This window comes from Molossus molossus, unplaced genomic scaffold, assembly GCF_014108415.1.
Source record: "Molossus molossus isolate mMolMol1 unplaced genomic scaffold, mMolMol1.p scaffold_m16_p_12, whole genome shotgun sequence".
Taxonomy (NCBI): Eukaryota; Metazoa; Chordata; class Mammalia; order Chiroptera; family Molossidae; genus Molossus; species Molossus molossus.
This window is the reverse complement of record NW_023425347.1, coordinates 98,200,235-98,217,359: the sequence shown is the minus strand read 5'-3', so window position 1 is coordinate 98,217,359 and position 17,125 is coordinate 98,200,235. Positions and strand designations below refer to the sequence as shown.

At 42.1% G+C, this 17,125-nt stretch overlaps 1 protein-coding gene across 6 annotated transcripts in view; it reads left to right on the top strand.

The window, feature by feature from the left end:
- PEX14 (peroxisomal biogenesis factor 14) overlaps positions 1–17,125 on the top strand; it is a 142,905-nt gene that overhangs the window by 43,008 nt on the left and 82,772 nt on the right. Inside the window, exon 1 of one of the 6 annotated variants that reach the window (XM_036256437.1) lies at positions 14,930–14,996. The exons of the other annotated variants lie outside the window; for them this stretch is intronic. Within the exon in view, the coding sequence (XP_036112330.1) occupies positions 14,949–14,996 (48 nt within the window). The 5' untranslated portion in view covers positions 14,930–14,948. Of the gene's footprint in view, positions 1–14,929; positions 14,997–17,125 lie in introns of those variants that run through there. 6 annotated transcript variants of the gene reach the window in all.

The following is a 17,125-nucleotide window of genomic DNA, read 5'->3' as shown; positions in this document are numbered from 1 at the left end:
GGCTTTGTTTGCAACCATTTCCAGTCTTTGTAGCAGCCAAAGGCAGCCTGCTTTCCAGCGAACATGGTTATGAGCCAGCCCAGAACCACTTGCAGGAGAGCAGCTATCTGCTGTCCTGGCACGCACAGCAGACACAAACAGTACTGGGCTGTGCTGTCCAGAGCAGCCAGAGGGAAAACCAGTTCTTTATAAACTGGTAATTAGGTATTGGTTTCGAGAAGAGTCATATCAAAAATGGGCACGGACCACCTGGGAACAGACCTTGAGGCTAGTTTATTGTCCTTGGGATGTGCTCAAATTCTTCTCCAGACCTGTGAACAGTAGCTTCATGCCATGACCCATTTCCACCTGTTTGCTTTAAAGAGGCACGGCCTTTTCTACCAGTTTTACTTCAGCTTTGGGATGAGTGTCAGGCCCAGGTCTGTTGTGTTCATTTCTTGCCCAGAGTTTTCAAAGCCCAGGCTGCTCTTTGTATTGCTTGTCCAGCCTGGGACAGCAGCTGTCTCTCCTGCCCTCATTCCCTGCTTCATCTCGGCAGAGGGGAGAAAGTGAAATCAGGGGAGCACTCGAACCAGGGAGCATCTAATTCTTTTTGGATTTCACTGGTCACACCCAGGAAACCTTCCTTCTCTTCCCTCAAGTTCCAAGAAATGTTTATGGCCTTAACCGTGTAATAGGCTTGTTTCAGATTGGAATGTGAGTGGAGGTGGGGAAATAGGGTAGTTGGGGCAACTCCACTCTCCTGTGGAGGTGCAGAGTGCTAGCTGCCATAGGGCACAGTGAGCAGATAGCATGAACGGGGTCAGTCACCCCTGTGATATATCCCTTATGCAGATTTCCTTTGAAGACAGAGGAGTCAGGTTCATTAATTAAAGGAGCCTGGCTCGAGCGCCCTGTAATTATAGGTGCTAGAAATCTGAATTTTAAGAGGTCTGTGCAGCTGCATTTTGAAAAATGTCGGGAGGCACCGAGAAGTACAGGCTGTGGGCAAGAATGTGGCTGAACCAGATTTGGGAGGTGTAGGTTTTGGCAGAATTCCCCTATGAATTCATATTTATTCTTTCTATTTTTCTTCCCTTTTTTTTTTTTTTTTTTTTGTTAATGGGGAACCTGAAGCTCTGAATTAATTTTTTGTTGTTGTTCAAGGTTATACCCTGTGACAGAGAGGCTGGTATTGTCAGAGTATGGAGGGCAGAAAGGAGTTGCTATAAAGTAGAAGATGCTTAGTTTTTAAGAAAGCCAGGGATATCTTTGGGCCCTCAGGATGCAGTTTTGATAAAATTAAATACGTTCTTTCTTGAAATGAGTAAAAGGAACAGAAAGCAGAAAGTACATTTGAATCTTATATACAGAGATAAGTCTTGGGCATAAGTGAATCTTGGTCCCCACTTCTCTCCCCCAGAACAGCATCTGCTCCTCTGTCATAAATCACTTTTGATGTGAAGCCAGAGGTGCAAACAGAACATTTCAGACCTTTATGGGAAGTTCTGACCTGTCCCTTTTCTTTCTCATTTCCTCAGTTATTTGTAGGTTGACCTTTTGCTTTGGGCTCGCTCTCTCTTTCTCTCCCTCTCCTCTTCTTTTAAAAATTTTTTCATTTGATTTATAAGGTTTCTTTTACTTCTTGTCAAAAACCTTTATTTCAGTCTGTGACTATTTGCATCTCTGTTAATTAACCATGACTAATTTGGGATGTGGATAGGAATGGGGAGAGTTAAGATGAGTAGGAGTCCCCTCTTGTTTTCTCCAGAAGGAGAGAATAGACTATGGTGAGTGGGGGCTCGCCAAAGACCAGCGTGACTGAGCACACCGCTGAACACAGCTGAGCGCAAGCCTAATGTCACCACGAACCTCCTTTCTCCTGACTGCCTTTGTCTCCTTGGGGCATCACAAGCATTATCCCATTTCACAGCCTGGACCCTCTGCCCCTCCTTTGGGGATTGCAAGGGGCTGAGAAAAAATTATATATAAATATGTATAAATACAAATATGTATATATTTTAGGATAATTCTCTGTACCCTTTCCTTACATTCTTATATTATGTGTGTGTATTGAGAAATCTACCATAAACTGAAGCAGAAGTCTTGAAGACTGTTATTTGGTGCATTTACAATATGCAGATTGCAATTCCAATTAGATTGAAACCCCTATTTAGCAGAGTGGTTTTCTGAAATAAATAACTTGAAGAAGGCCTACTATATATAATAAATACATATTTTTCCTTCAGTTGCTGGCCTGGAGCGTCCTGCCTTCTAAACACTTGCCCTGAAATGCTGATTCAGAAGCAGGCGGCATCTCTGGGCTCTTTACAGAAGAAATGCTTCTCCTTTGCTTTCCTGGCACAGGGATTTCATCCTTGATTTACAGTGCTCAGCTGGTTAGCGCTGGCGAAGGGGAGATGGTGTGAAGGTCATTATGTCCGTTTTGTCCTCTCAGAGAGAGTGAGGGGTGTGAGTTTCTTCCTGTGTGCTTGTGGTGGTGGTGGGGTTTAGGTGCCCCCTCTCTGTCCAAATGAGTCAGTCAAAACTCTTGTATCTCTCTTTTCCACCCTCCATACTGTGTGTCCTCCAACAGGGGTGAATGGTTTTGAAAGCCTAATTCAGAATTTCTGGAAGAGGAGCACACCACCTAGTAGAGAGCTTCCTCCCAATACCCCCCTTTTCATAATCCTTCTCAGCCCAGCCGTGACAAACTGACAGATAATTAACAGGTCAGGTCCTCCTGTTAGGCGAGTCCGGTGCTGGAAGCTGCTCCTGCTTTATGCAGGTCCTTTAGAAGCTCTGTGCATGTGGGTGGTGTTGCTCTAAGTGGTCCTAGCAGAGGGCAGAGTGCTTTGGGAAAAGCACACAGAATGCTCTTTGGAGGAGAGTGCTTAAAAGGGAGAGAGGGGCAGTAAGGTGCCCAGCTTGAAAGCACCTGGTGAAAATACTTGGACTTGCAGGGTTGCGGTTCTGAACACCCCGCCTGTCTCAGGGAATGGTGATCTGAGTTATAATAGGATGCCTGATTGCAAAGAACATTTTTAAGGCCGCTTAGTCCCAGGTTGGGCTGTGCATTAGGCGTGCTAATCCTTTGCTGTAACAGTGGACTGGAATTGCAGAATTGGAAGTACAGTCTGTTGTGTTTCAGCTTTGGCATTAAATATTTCTACAGAGATGCCGCCCTGTGTGGCTTTTTCTCAGCTGCCCAACTTTTCTTTCCCCAGTGGAAAGAAAAAAACTCATTGTGAGAGTATTATCTTCTGCCGATCAGTGACTTCTAAAAAAGTACTTTTGTACTTCTCTCATGTGGTCACTTTTCTCTTCTTCATGATTTGAAATATTAACGTGCAGATAAATATAGCAACATGTAGGGGCTACACATAGACTCAGGTCCTTGGGCCTGGCATGTTGGAGCAGAAAGAAATACCTAATTGCATCAAAACCACTCTAAGTTCATGTATGTGGAGCCCATCAAGCTGAAAGCATCCAGACAGCATCTGCTGTTATCAAATCACTCGTGAATCCAGCTAATTAAAATAGAGCTTCATTTTTCTGAACCATTGTTTGGCAGGAATTCGAAACGGGTCTAACCCAATTTCTGCGTGTTTATGAGCCTTTATTATATCAGGGGTACTTTTCTGTAAATGTACAGGGCAGCGTTAAATGAATTGATCCACGCAGTATCACTGTAGACGCACGGTGGACTTGCTAATGATTTCTCTTCCAGCTTTCTGGTTTCCAGACACATTTTTGAAAGCTTTATGGTCTCTTTTTCCATTCTCTACTCTTTGTCCTTCTCTCTCTTTTTAAAAAATTTTAACTTTTCTCTTACCTTTGCCTTTTTTAATCTTTGAAAACGAGATGTACTTTTTATTTGTTCTGTCCCTTAATAAAGATTTTTTTTCCATTTTTCTTTTCTTCCTCTTTTGCTATTTTTCCTCTTCTAAGGATAGGATTTGCCTTTTCTTTATTTCTTTCTGTTTTCTATTTCCTTCTGTTCTTTTATTTTTCTCTCTTCTTATCTTATCTCTCCCCCCTTTTACTTTTTTTTTTTTTTTTTTGGTACATGCCCCTAGCGGGAACTGAACCCGGACTCTCTGGTCCACAGGCTGATGCTCCAACTGCTGAGCCAAACTGGCCAGGGCCCTTTTACATTTTTTTAAAAATGCCTTTTAACCTTGTCTTTCTCCTCTCTCTCTTCTTTCCAACTCCCCCCATTTTTCCTAATAAAACATTCTTATACCTTTGTCTCCATGTGCAAATACAGATTAGGGCAGCTGGTGGGTGCCCATGGCAGTGGAGGGATCTGGCTGTTGGGAGATGATGTCAGCTTGTTTTGCTCCTCTGAATTTACTTGCATGTTTGATTTTAGGTTTTTAAAAGATTTTTCAAACCACATCTACTCTGCTTTATAGCCTCATAATCCTACTTTGAAGATCAAAAGTGTTACATAAATGCTAACTAATTACTCCTTGTAGCACTTTGGGGAGTCTCTGGACAGTACTAGTTCCATTTTACAGATGAGGAAGCAGAAACAGGAAAGCTGAGTAACTCTGGAAGTCACTGAGAAAGTGGGTGACCAAGTTAGAATTAAGACCAGGTTATCATCTTTGTCTTTGATTCTTGATCACCACCTCCTGGCTGTTTACTTTTCTCCCCATAAGAATCATGTATCTTTAAGATGATATTCATGTACTTATCTTCATGTACTTTAGCCTTCTGAAGTTTCATTTGTAGTCTTCAGATGTTAAATGAATTTCTAGGTAATTCCTGGGAAAGAAGGATGCCAAACCACTTATGGGCTGGTAAAAACCCGTCCATTACAGTCTCAAAGCAGAGCGCTCACTTTCTGATTCCAGCAGCTTCCAGTAAGTGGGCCCACGTCACACACGCTGGCCCCAGTGATCATAGCATTGTAGGAAGTGCTGCCATATTTGATTGAATTTAGCCATTCTGCGATGACGTGTGTATGAAGTCGTCTCTTGCATTACTGTGGCCTTTATTATTGCTAATGAATTCTGACATTACAGGTGTAGTCTTGGCTCTCCCAGAAAGGGCAGGGCTGCTCTTTCCAAGCTTAAGAGCAGAATTCACGAAACTGTTATACAGTGAAACCGGTGGTCACATTTAGTTAATAAGCAGAGTAAGGGAAATGCTTTTATAGAAACAACATCCAAGTGGCAGAGACCTATTGTAATTCCTCACCCAGCATTGTTTCAAAAAGTGGACTAGTTAGTATTGTTTTCCTACAGAGAACTAGGGTCAATGGATAGAAGGTTCAGGAAAGTAGATTTCAACTCAGTTTAAAGAAGGACTCCTGAAAATGAATTGACAGTCTCTTAAGAGAATGAGTTCTCTGTTCATTATAAGCATTAAAGTGGAGGCTCACCGATCATGTGTCAAGGTTGTTGAAGAGGGGAGTCCTAGACTATTTGCAGGACCAGAGGGCCTAAGATCTCTTTTGGCTTCTCTCCTTACTATAACAGCAAAAGCAACATTTTAGCTTGTTCTACTTGGTTTTATAAGTGCCTGGTGTGCTGTACGGACCCAGTGAATGCTTAGTAGCTATTCATCATTTAATCTCTGGCTTCCTGTTTCTTAATCTGACTTGAATAAAAACTGTTCTTGTTCAGTTTAGGAGAACCACCATTTCTGCCACCTCCTGGAGTGAGTCATTCTGGATAGCTACATTTTCTAGAAATTGTGGCCACATTTTCTAGATGGCCATTGAAATCCACATGAAAAGAAAGCAAAGTCCTTTAAAACTGTTGGCTAGAATTACATAAAATGGGCTATATACTTTTTCACTTTTTAAAGCAGAGTATATGGAATATAGTTTAATCCTGATGACTCAGTATCATCATTTTAGATGTAAATGTTTATGTTGTATGTAAGTATAGCTCTGTTTTCAAAACCTGTTGAAATATAGATATGTTGTCCACTTTTTCTGACTCCAAATGATTCCACCTGTGCTAAATTACCCCAAACTAATAAACGTTTTGAGGTTATTGTTTGCTTTTCATAGATGTTTCTCCCTTGACATTTCTTGCCCCCCCCCCCCCCCCCTTGTGGTCTTTGTTCTGCAAGTATCTCTTTAGAAGCTGGCTTGTTTCTCCTTTCTCATTCGAAGTTTCTAATCCTCTATGATTTGGATACCAGCTATCTAAACGTGTATATAAAATAAATAGTAAGTAGTATGAGTCAAGTTTTGCTGTGTGTATAATATATGGAATTTGTAATTTCTTTTTTGGCAGCAGTGATATTTTTTCTTCCTTTCTCTCTCCTTCCTGCCCTGTTGGTTTTCTCTCTCTCTCTCTCTTTTTTTTTAATTTGGATGAGATTGGAAAGCTGAGCTTCAGAACAATTGGGTCTTGCCCTTGACCCTCCTTGACTGAAACCTATATCCCTGGCCCAAGTTATCATAGGCTGCCTCATGGAGTTAATGTAGGAATTATAAAATGGCATGACTGGAGGGTCCAGAAGGTCATCTGTTTAAGCCCTTCTTTCACAAAAATGAAGCAGTTGGAGGCACAGCAGGGGTGTGAGAGTCTGGGTTTCAGGACCTGTTAGTGTCAGGGTTGAACTCAGTGTGCATGCAGGTTTCCTGAGACCCAGCCCGCTTTCTTTCTGCCTTGCCCCTCTGCCAGGTTCCCTTCCTTACTAACTTTGAGCAAAACCCGTGGTGAATGAGGAAATACAGGGTTTGTTTAGGTAAAATAATGGAGAATAATTTTCTGCTGGCTACAGGCAGGTTCAAAATTAAAGTACGTAAACCAAAACAAGGCTTGTTTGTTGCGGTGTTTGGCTGTGTTTGCACTCAAGGCTGATATTGATATTGCAGGAGAAGGTTTAATCCTTTCATTCAAATTTACAAGAAATGCTGTTTCCTTTTAGTTAAAAAAAAAAAAAAATTGTCCAAGAGAGCATTTGATTTGAGGAACCAAAAGTCTAGAAAATGTATCCGGGAGTCCTCGTCAATTTGGGGCATAATGAAATATAAAAAATACTCAATAAAAGCTCCTTTATTACTTTAACTGTTTAAATGTGGAGTTTTTAGCCATCAGGTTAATGTTTTGGTATCATTTTTTTATTTGATTGTGAGCACTTTTCCAGGTAGCTCTGCCACTCGAGCGCTAATCAGATTCCCACAGATGAATGGTGCGAGCTGCAGCCTGACATCACCGCATTTTTGCTTCGACATTATTTTATTTGGTTTTCCTGTAAAAGTTAATAACTCTGTGTCCATGTGTTTAAACAGGCAAGAAGAGAGGGAGAAAGGACAATGAGCAGAAAACGATGAGTGATGTCTCAGGAAGCTTTTGCCAAATTGAGGACACAGGGGTTTTTGTAATTTCTAAGTATCTTACCCTGTGAATGGGGTGTGGAGAATAAAGAAGGCTGAAAAGTAGGATGGTAGTTTGTAACCCTTTAGATAAGTGAACTTGTCTCTTTCCCAGGCAGAGCTGGAAGGAATTAGGAATGAGTTACTACTGATTTAGGAGGAAGAAGGAGGGTGCTCAATAGAACTGATTTGCTTAATGGTGAGGATTGTTTAAATTTTGCGTTAATTGTAAGTAATTGTAAGTAAACTACATGCTCATAAGAACATCTGATGTAGAGCCTAAAGACCCTCCCCTTTTAACTTCCCATTAGAGGTAGAGGACTTGTAGTGAGCTTTATGACCAAGATGGCTCTGGTATCTGGTAGGCCTTTGTGGAATTGTTTATTTTTAAAAGTGTGTTGGCTTTGCCCTGGCTGGCTTGGTCAGCGGTTAGAGTGTCGGCCTGCGGACTAGAGAGTCCTGGGTTTGGTTGCCCCTAAGGGCACGTACCTGGGTTGCAGTTTGTTCCTGGGCCCCGGTTGGGGTCGTGTGGGTGGCAACCAGTCGATGTGTCCCTCTCACATCAATGTTTCTCTCTCTCTCTCTTCCCCCCTTTCCCTTCCGCTCTGTCTAAAGATAAATGCAAAAATGTCCTTGGCTGAGGATAAAAATATAAATAAATAAATAAGTAAGTAAGTAAGTAAATAAAAGTGTGTTTGCTTATTGGTAGCTGTGGTTGTTAGTGGGAATACTTATGATGTTTAGTGAAAGGTTACTGAATAGTTCAAAGCCATGATGGTGACCATTTGATTCTTCCTGTGTGCTATGGATTTCCTTGCTGAGCTAAACATTTCTAAATTGGGGTTTATTAGGTGACTGGAGTGATCTTGTTCTTATTTTAAACGTATCTTTATTGTTGAAAGTATTGCAGATATCCCCTCTTTTTTCCTCCTTGACCCCCTCCTCCCTATTCCCACCCCTCTCCTGCCTTCCCCACACTATTGTCTGTGTCCATTGGTTATGCATGGAGTGATATCTCTTGATTTGGATTCTATTCCAAATGTACACCTTGGTACTGTGGATACAGATCTGATAGTGAGCATGAGAATCAGTTCCATAGTAGAAAGTGATGACTCTTTCATCATCTGTGTCAGGCGTGGCTTCTCTCTGTCGTACTCTGTGTAGATGTTACTTCTGAAGTCATCTAGAGAGGTTCAACCTATGTTAGATAACGCTTTCTTAGAAAATAGAACCTGGCACCAACTTATTTCATGTGGATGTGAGGTACATCTGACATCTGTCACCCCCAGTTTTCTCCAGAGTTGGTTCCACTGACTTTATAATCTTGGTGGATAACCTCTTCCTATCTGTTCTCGGACATTGTATGCTTGGTGAGGAGGGTAACTTTCCTCCGAGAGGAGTTGATTTCATTTGACCATTTGAATGGAGTTTCTAATCCCTGTCATCTTACTGTAAATTTGAAAATTTTTGAGTCTGCCAGCTTACTCGATTATGAATCATACTTTTGGAACTCATACTTTTATTTTTTTTCCTTAGACCAGAGAAGAGTCTAAAATAATATCAGGAACTAGGACTTGGTGGTCTTCTGTTAGTAGCAGATCCTAATTGTTTACTTTCCTCTGCTTTCCAGTGGATCTAAAGGCGATTTAAAGACTACCCACATTTGCCATTTTATTTTTAAATTTTTTGTATGCAAAATATTTTAAATAGCCCTGGCCAGTTTGGCTCAGCGGTTAGAGCGTCGGCCTGTGGTCCGGAGAGACCCGGGTTCGGTTCCCGCTAAGGGCACATACTTCGGTTGCAGTTTGTCCCCGGCCCTGGTTGGTCGTGCGGGTGGCAGCCACTCGATGTGTCCCTTCACGTCGATGTTTCTCTCTCTCTTTCCCTTCCTCTCTCTCCCTCCCACTCTATCTGTACAAAAAAATGGAAAAATATCCTCGGGTGAGGATAAAAAAAAAAAAAAAAAAAAAAAATTTAAATAATATACTATCCGGTTAAGCACTATCTAGCAAAAGCAGTTGCAGGTCAGTTAGAAAGGAGTCCATGTGGGTCTAGCTGAAGATAACTCTTTTTATGGGAAGGGGGTAATACAAATTAATTCAGTAGATTAAGTAGGGAAAACTATATGCAGAGAGGGAAGATCAAGTATAAAAGCAAAAGACAAATAGAATGTAACCATATGGAAAGAGCTAGACGTTCTTCCCTCATTTGTCTTTGGCACAGTACAAAGGAAAGTCTGGAGGTATACTTATTTCTGTTTTTTAAAAAAAATGATCTCTTCTTTCTTACCACAGCCCATCATCTGCTTGCTCAGTCCTAGTGTACATGTATAGTGGTATCAGAATGGTTAACCTGTACTCCCATGGGAGATGGCTTTATTAACTCAGTACATATAGTTCCTTTAGTCCTTAGTCTTGTAGTCTCTATTCATTTTCTGAGTTACTTAGGTAAAATTTCTCCCACTCACTTCAGTGCAGTTATGTCATACAGCTGTAATACAGTTAGATTATTTAAAAAATAAATAAATTTATACCCCCTGTACCCCTACCCGTTCCCTACATCTGGCAACTACCATCCTGTTTTCTGTATCCATGAGCTTGTTGTTTTTAATTTTTATTTATTGATTTTTTTTTTAAGAGAAAGAGAAAAAGAGAAACATTGATATTGATGTACTTATGCATGTACTCATTGTTTTTTTTCCTGTATGTGCCCTGACCAGGGATCGAACCCACAATCTTGGCACATCAGGACAACGCTCCAGCCAACCAACTTACCCAACCAGGGCTGTGAGCTTGTTTTTTGTTTTTGTTGTTTGTTTTAGATTCCACCTATAAGAGAGATCCTAGGGTATTTATCTTTGCCTGACTTATTTCCTTAAGATACATCCATGCTGTAGCAAATAGCAAGATTTCATTCTTTTTTATAGCTGAATAATATTCCATTGTATATATACCACAATTTTTTTTATCTGTTCATCCACTGATGAACACTTAGGTTGTTTCCATATCTTGGCTGTTATAAATAATGACACATTTGTCTGCTATCTTTTGGATTCATACTATTTCTAACCCATGACTACTACTTGTTTTGGATTCAAATTTATTTTTTAACATTTAGTCTTCAATTATTTTTATTTTTTTTTTGGTAGGATGTCTGATAGGAGTACCATTTATTGACTCCTCAAAGGTTTTAGTTTTGTGCTGTACATAGGGTAATGGTAGATAGGATTTCTTGGTCCAGAGCTTATCTTCCTTGGAATCTAGGAGCCCATCTCATTGTCCTGAGAGCAGAAGGTGCTAAGCCATTGTGAAGGGTCCCTGCCCTGCACCACCTGGTGGCCCACTCTTTAGTGTCTAGCCCCCAGTGATGACTTCATGCCTGGAGGTTTCACTGTCCATGGCATAACCTTTCTTCATCCCCTTCCTAATCACCTCACATCTCAATCGTGCATGCTAGCCTTCACTCACCTCCATCTGGCCCCGACTTCAAAAGAAGCAGGGACTACAGCATTTCTTCTGCTGAGCATTTGAAGGATTTGGAGCGTAGAAGTATCCTTCAGAAACTTCCTGTGGTAGAGAGAAAAGGGACTAGGAAGTAGAGGTGGTTGTATCATTAGGAAAGTCCTGGGGACTATATGCTACATATTTTTAGTGTTGGAGTCACCAGCCACCGTCACTGAGTGAGCTCACAGTTCTCCTAGGGAGCATCTTGGACACTGAGTCATTACATTCCTTTGGAGTGATTCAACTCAACAGCTTGACACCTTCATTAATTTTACAACATGAAGCCTGGGTGCTCTGTGCTTCTTTAACAGTTCAGGGAAATTAGAGGAATATAGAAAATATAAAACCAAGCGAAACTGGAAGGAAGGAGCAGTCAAGGAGCTCTTGAAAGACATTGTGTTGAGAAACTGAACTCCTTGCCTTTTCTTTGTATCTCCTGGGACCTAGCACCCAACTCTTGCCACATGTCTCTGGCACATAAACCCTTTATTTCTGTTCCTGGCACACCCGCTGAACCTCCAACTTGCAGCCAGCTCGTTTGCCTTCTCTGCTGAGGTCACTGCTACCGTGATCCGTGTATAATGGCATTTTCCTTCTCTTTTCAGTATGGAGGCTATTACAGTTTCTTCTCTAAACAGGACTTCAAACAATTTGCTGCCAGTTGGATTTCAAAGCCAAGGAAAAGGCAAATGTCATCCTTTTTTTCTCCCCTCTTTGGGTTACTGCTTTGTTGGTTGCATCAAGAATTAGAGGGGCTGCTTTCTAAATTCAGGTGGGGATGCATGGGGACAAGGCATTTAAATGTGCTTTTCTTTCTCTCTGAAGGAGAAAATCCTTTTCCTTCTCAGCCTTTCCTAAAAAGGAACTTTGATCTTCTCAACCCAGAAGCAAGGGTTTCATTTCCTCTACGGCAAGTGTGAGCACTAGAGCCGTTCTGTGGTGTGGTTCCTGTCGGCCTCCGAATCAGCAGCTTTGCTTTCTAAGCGCTGCTGCTCAGCTGCCCCAGCTCCCTCGGGGCCGGCACCCAGTCTTCTCCAAAGTCACCCGTACGTCCCTAATATCACATCACTGGATATTAAATCATACTTGTTGGTCTAAATGCTTTTTATTTCCACATACATTTCTGGAAAAACTAGTTTAATAAAATAACCAAACAGTGACATTCTGTCTGACAAGCAGTTCATGCAGTATTTTTAACTGGGGCCAAGAAAAATTTAAATGCAGAGATATTTCACTTGGAAAGGTGGTTTTTGTTCATATGACATCGCCACTTTTCATAAATGCTTTTACTACATTTATCAATGTGCTTTAAGAGGGAATAGGGTCAGTAATGCATGCTTTGGAATTCCCTAAATACAGATTTACACAATAGATCTTAACAATACTACCTTCTATCATGCCAACTCTTGTGCACTTCTACCAGAGGTATTTTATTTCTTTAATGTGAAAAACAAAAGGACCGAGGAAAGTAAAACAAAGGAAATTAGGGCCCACGGCTTAATTAGTATAGGGTTGTAACCCAGATCAACAATGGGACAGACACAATGACAAAAACCAGGAAATTCCAAGTTGAAAGAGAGGCTCTTTCCTTTAACTCCTTGAGTGCCAGGGCACTTGCTGGCACGCTCCTCACTCAGGCGCAAGAGGCTGTCTCAAGCACAGTTCACTGTCTTTATTTTTGAACTTCCTGGTTTTTGTTGACTTTCCCCCTTGATGCAAATAAAACATACCTTTGCGTGTGTGTTAATTGTAGATAACCGGGCTGAAAGTACCTCTTGATTTTGTAACCCTCAGAGGAGGAGAAAGAGTAGGGGAAAAAATCCTGTCACTGTCATCTGTTCATTTTTAATGAGCAATTTTAAAAAATTGAAAATAAAAGAGGAAAATGAATAGGTGTTGAACCAGCCCGTGATATGTAAATGCCAACTAGTAATTACCTAAAACCTCAATTTTCATTCTGTTTCATCTTGCAAAACATTTCATTTTCCCTGAGTGAAAACACTTCATTTGGGCGGTGCGACTTAGCGGAGCGGCCAGCCGGCCTGCGCGGCCGCCGCCTCCGGCTAGGGGGCACTTTGGCTCCGCGCTGGGCCGCCTGAGCGCGCGTGTCCACCTCAAGGTTATTCCCCTCTTGCCATTCCAGTGGTTTTGCTCCGAGCAGTCGGTGGCGCCCCTCCCCCACTCCCACTCGTCTGGTTTCGGGGAGCCTCATTCCTCCTTGTCCTTGCGGAGGATCGTATTGAATTTTGGCTGACCGAGCCTTCCTCTGCATATTAACTTTCCCCTCTCACCTGCCTGCTAGACCCTCGGCTTCCCCGAGTCGCATTTCACACTCGGAGAGCAGCTTTCTGCCAGTCTCCCTTCCTCCCTTTGACAAGGATGTCGGACACAGTGGTCTCTGTTTTCTTGTTTATTGCCTCCTCTTTTTATTCTTTCTTTCCACTTTGGCAGCTGGGGGCAGGCAGCTCTCTATTGTAGCTCACACACATTTGCTCCCCTGCCACACTTACAGTGGTAATTGCCACATTTCTTTTGCACGCCCACAGCTTTTCTTTTACTCTGGTTTAGGATCTCAACACCTTTGGATGTGTTTGTGGAACGTCTGGGGATGTGGCTGTGGATGGCCTTGCTCCCAGGGTGGCTGCCCTCCTCAGCTTGTTCCCTAGCTAGAAAGAGAGCCTGGGGTCGTGAACCGCAGACCAGAGAGCATTCCGGATGCAGAAAACCAGAATTATGTTGTCCTAGGACCCTGGCTCCGAGAGTGCTTTGCCTGGAATCTCAAGGAACACGGCCTCTTTAGTGAGATATATAGCTTCATAATTAGCCCGTTGCATTTTTTTCACAAGTGCTAGCATCAGCGTTCTACGATGTGTTTCTCTGATTAACAGCTGCTTTGCAACTATTTCCTTGTGCCACCGATGACCACATTTGTCAAGGAACTCCTGACAGAGTACTGATTTCTTACTAAAATGTAGCATTTCTATTTGAAGAGGGTTCTCTCATTTTTGGCAGTGCCCAGCTTTTAAAGTCAGTCCTTGTTAAAACTTGCGTTTCTTTGGTTTACCGCTTGTTAACAGGATTCTGGGTATCTATCTACTTCGGAGTACTCGCGGAGGGCCTTTCACAAGCAGTTTCATCTCTGAGCACGCAGGTGTAGCAGTGCAGTGTTGGGATGGGTTTCCGCCAGCATCTCGGTCATTTTCTTTTGCCCTGTAGTTGTGATCTCTCTGGGTTAAAAGGGGCTTGGCTTTGGTTGTTAGTGTCATTAATTTTTGAATATTTTTTAATATTTTAAAATGGCTAATGAATGCTCACATTTTAGGAGATAGATGTGTATGTAGCACACAGGAGTGCTGGAATTGGTGACATTCCAAATAAGTGTCATTGGAGACAATGCATCAGGTTTACATGTCAGGTGCAAAGTGCGAAGGTTCGTTATTAGGCAAGCTCCATCCTCCTGTCCCCCCCGCCCCCCATGTGGAAAATAAAGTGTGCATTCTGGAGATGACAGTGTGCAGGTCTTTTGTAGGAGAGCAGAAAACACATAGGAAGCAGCTCTTCCGCGAGGACTGTCAGGAACCTTGATTCTTCTCACTAGGGATTACTTATCCTACACAATGCATTTAACAGCACATAGTTCATCGTAGATAGCCCTTGAGTATACTGTATTCCATTGATTTATACAGTTACGAATCCTGGTCTCTCAAACACAAATCTCTCTCAGTTGGCCAATCATCTTGGATGCAAAGGTGTTTTCAACTTGAAGTCCCCCCTTTTCCCCGGTTACTAACAGTCACTCCAGCAGAACCATTGCAAAAGCAAGACTTTACTCCTCTTCCTTGTACCTCAGTTTCACCTCTAGCTTTAAGTGATAAACATTGAAAATGATCAAATTTCCCTAAAATCATGGAGTCGATGATGACAGGGTTGTTTTATTTTGCTTTTTAGGAGAGGGAGGCAGAAGATAGGGCCACAGGAGTAGGGGTGGTGAGAAACTTTGCTTCTGTTTTCTTCTGAGTTTGTCTTTATTTTTATGAAACCGGCTACACTGGTGACTCAAGGTGCACTCATTAAGAACTCTCACGGTGCAAGAGGAGAAGAAAGGAAAGCCAGTGAGTGCCATGTTTATCATGGTCTCAGCAGCAAGTGGCTTGGACAGTGGGCATCAGGTACTTGGCACTAGTATTTTCCCTGGCTTGCTTACTCCCACAACACGCACAGTAAAGTTCCTGTTTCCGTTTTACATCTTTGACACTGAGGCGGAAGATTTGGCCTGAATTTATGTAATTTAGTTGGGCACAGATATAACCCATGAATAGTCACATTTATTTCCTAATTAGAAAATCAAATGATAATACAGGACAGGCTGCAGGCACCCCATCATTTCATCCAACAAAAGCATGTTGTGTGTGCTGGACCTCTGCAGAGGAGAGTCCATTGAATTGCTTCATGAAGTTAATGAAAAGTGTCCCACAGTAGGGGAATGCAAGATGCAGACCAAGTGCACTGTCAGTGTGTTAAAATCTTTGCACTGGGGGTAAAGATTTTTGGGAAATCTGTGTATGAATCCTAGGACTTATGAAATTCTAAATTGGATAGTCCCTCATCCCCCTATTGTAGTGCCAGTTCCTGTGCGGAGGGAGGAGGAGAGTAGAGAGTAGCCAAAGAAATTAGTGGCAGGAGGAGAGAGGTTTTCATATGTTCACTTACATGTAGCTGCTTAGCTGAGTCTCTTTCCTATTCAGCACATTATGTTGAAGCTGTTAGTTTGGATGCTTTATATTTTTGCATCTGGCGTAGTGATATCGACGCTGTTAAATATGTGATTTGCCTGTCGCCTGCATTTTCAGACAAAGATCAAGAGGAACATAAACAAACCCCAAACATACTTTATGTAGGTGTTTGGCAGTATTATTTTATATGGCTTGAAATTAGTGAATGGAAACTTTAAAAGAAATTGTTCATATTTTTGCAAGTTTGAAGTGTGCCGGGACTTTGTCAAATTCCCGTTAAAATAAATACGTCAATTTCATCTCCCTTCCAAATTCATTTATCTTGCTTTTTTAAAAGGTGTTTTCTACTTTACCTGATGTTTAAATTGGATTCGCTCGTTTATGCTGTTCTTTGCTATATCCCCCGCGTTTTTCTTAAATGAATTACTAATGACAGAGCACTCCATCATCCCCTCTCTACAGCCACTTTAAGGAAAGCATGGTGATCTAAACCTTTTAACCTATTAAAGATGATTTTTCCCAATTGAATCAGACCCACCACAGGTGTAATAACTAATCATTTAAACTACACCTGCTATTATGTATTTTTAAGCCATTATGCGTGTTGGATAGATGATAATTCATGTTTATTGCATTGTCCGATGGATCCGTTTTGCCTACACTAGGCTGATTAATGTATTTAAAGAAATAAGGGATGCAATTTTAAAAAAAAAAAACATTGATGGAATGCGCCAAGCACTGCATTGAGTGCACCATTAAACCCATCAGAACTTTGCTCTCTGACCAGAAATGCATATACCAAGGACTATATTAAAAAAGCAAGGTGAAACCTGTGCGTTTTAGTGGTGGGGTTCTGTTTTTCTTCTCTGTCATGGAAAATTTTGGAAGGCAGAGGGAAAGGTGTATGCTTATGGGTAAATGAGGGGAGCTGTGCTATTAGCGTCTCCTGCCTAGGACCTGCTCAGCCATGTTTCCTCCGACACCTGGTCCACATGCCCCAGCTGCGGAGACAGCCAGATGACATGGACGCTCTAATTGTCTCGTGTGTCAAGGTGTATTTTTTTCCTCCAGGTGAAGAACAATTATCCCCAAGCCATCTGAGCTGTGCACATTGGCATTGACCCTGTGGGGCTGGTGACACTGTGACTGACTGTCTACGCTCTTTCCAGGGCACAGGCCTCTCTGCCTTTTGTTTTCTTTCTCCTCCTTGGCCGCTTCCCCTGCGCTCTTCTCCCCTTTCCTCTTCTTTTGCTTCCCCTTCTGCTCCAGCTCCTCTGCTTCCTCCTCGTCTGATTGCCCCCCTTCTTCTTTTCCCTTCCTTTTCCCTACGTCTCTCCTTTTCTTTTGATTCTTTTCTTTCTTCCCCTCTTCCATATCTTTATTAAAATGAACCCATTTTGGGGGTGTTTGTCTGATTTTGGTGCAACCTGAAGCGATCTGGTTGAGGGCTGGGGGGTAGGTATGTAGTTTTGGGGTTCTCTACTTTTGAGCATTGGTTTTCTCTGGTCAAGAACTGGTTGGTGATCACTGCAGTTCATGATGGTGGCTGATATGTTTGCAGATTG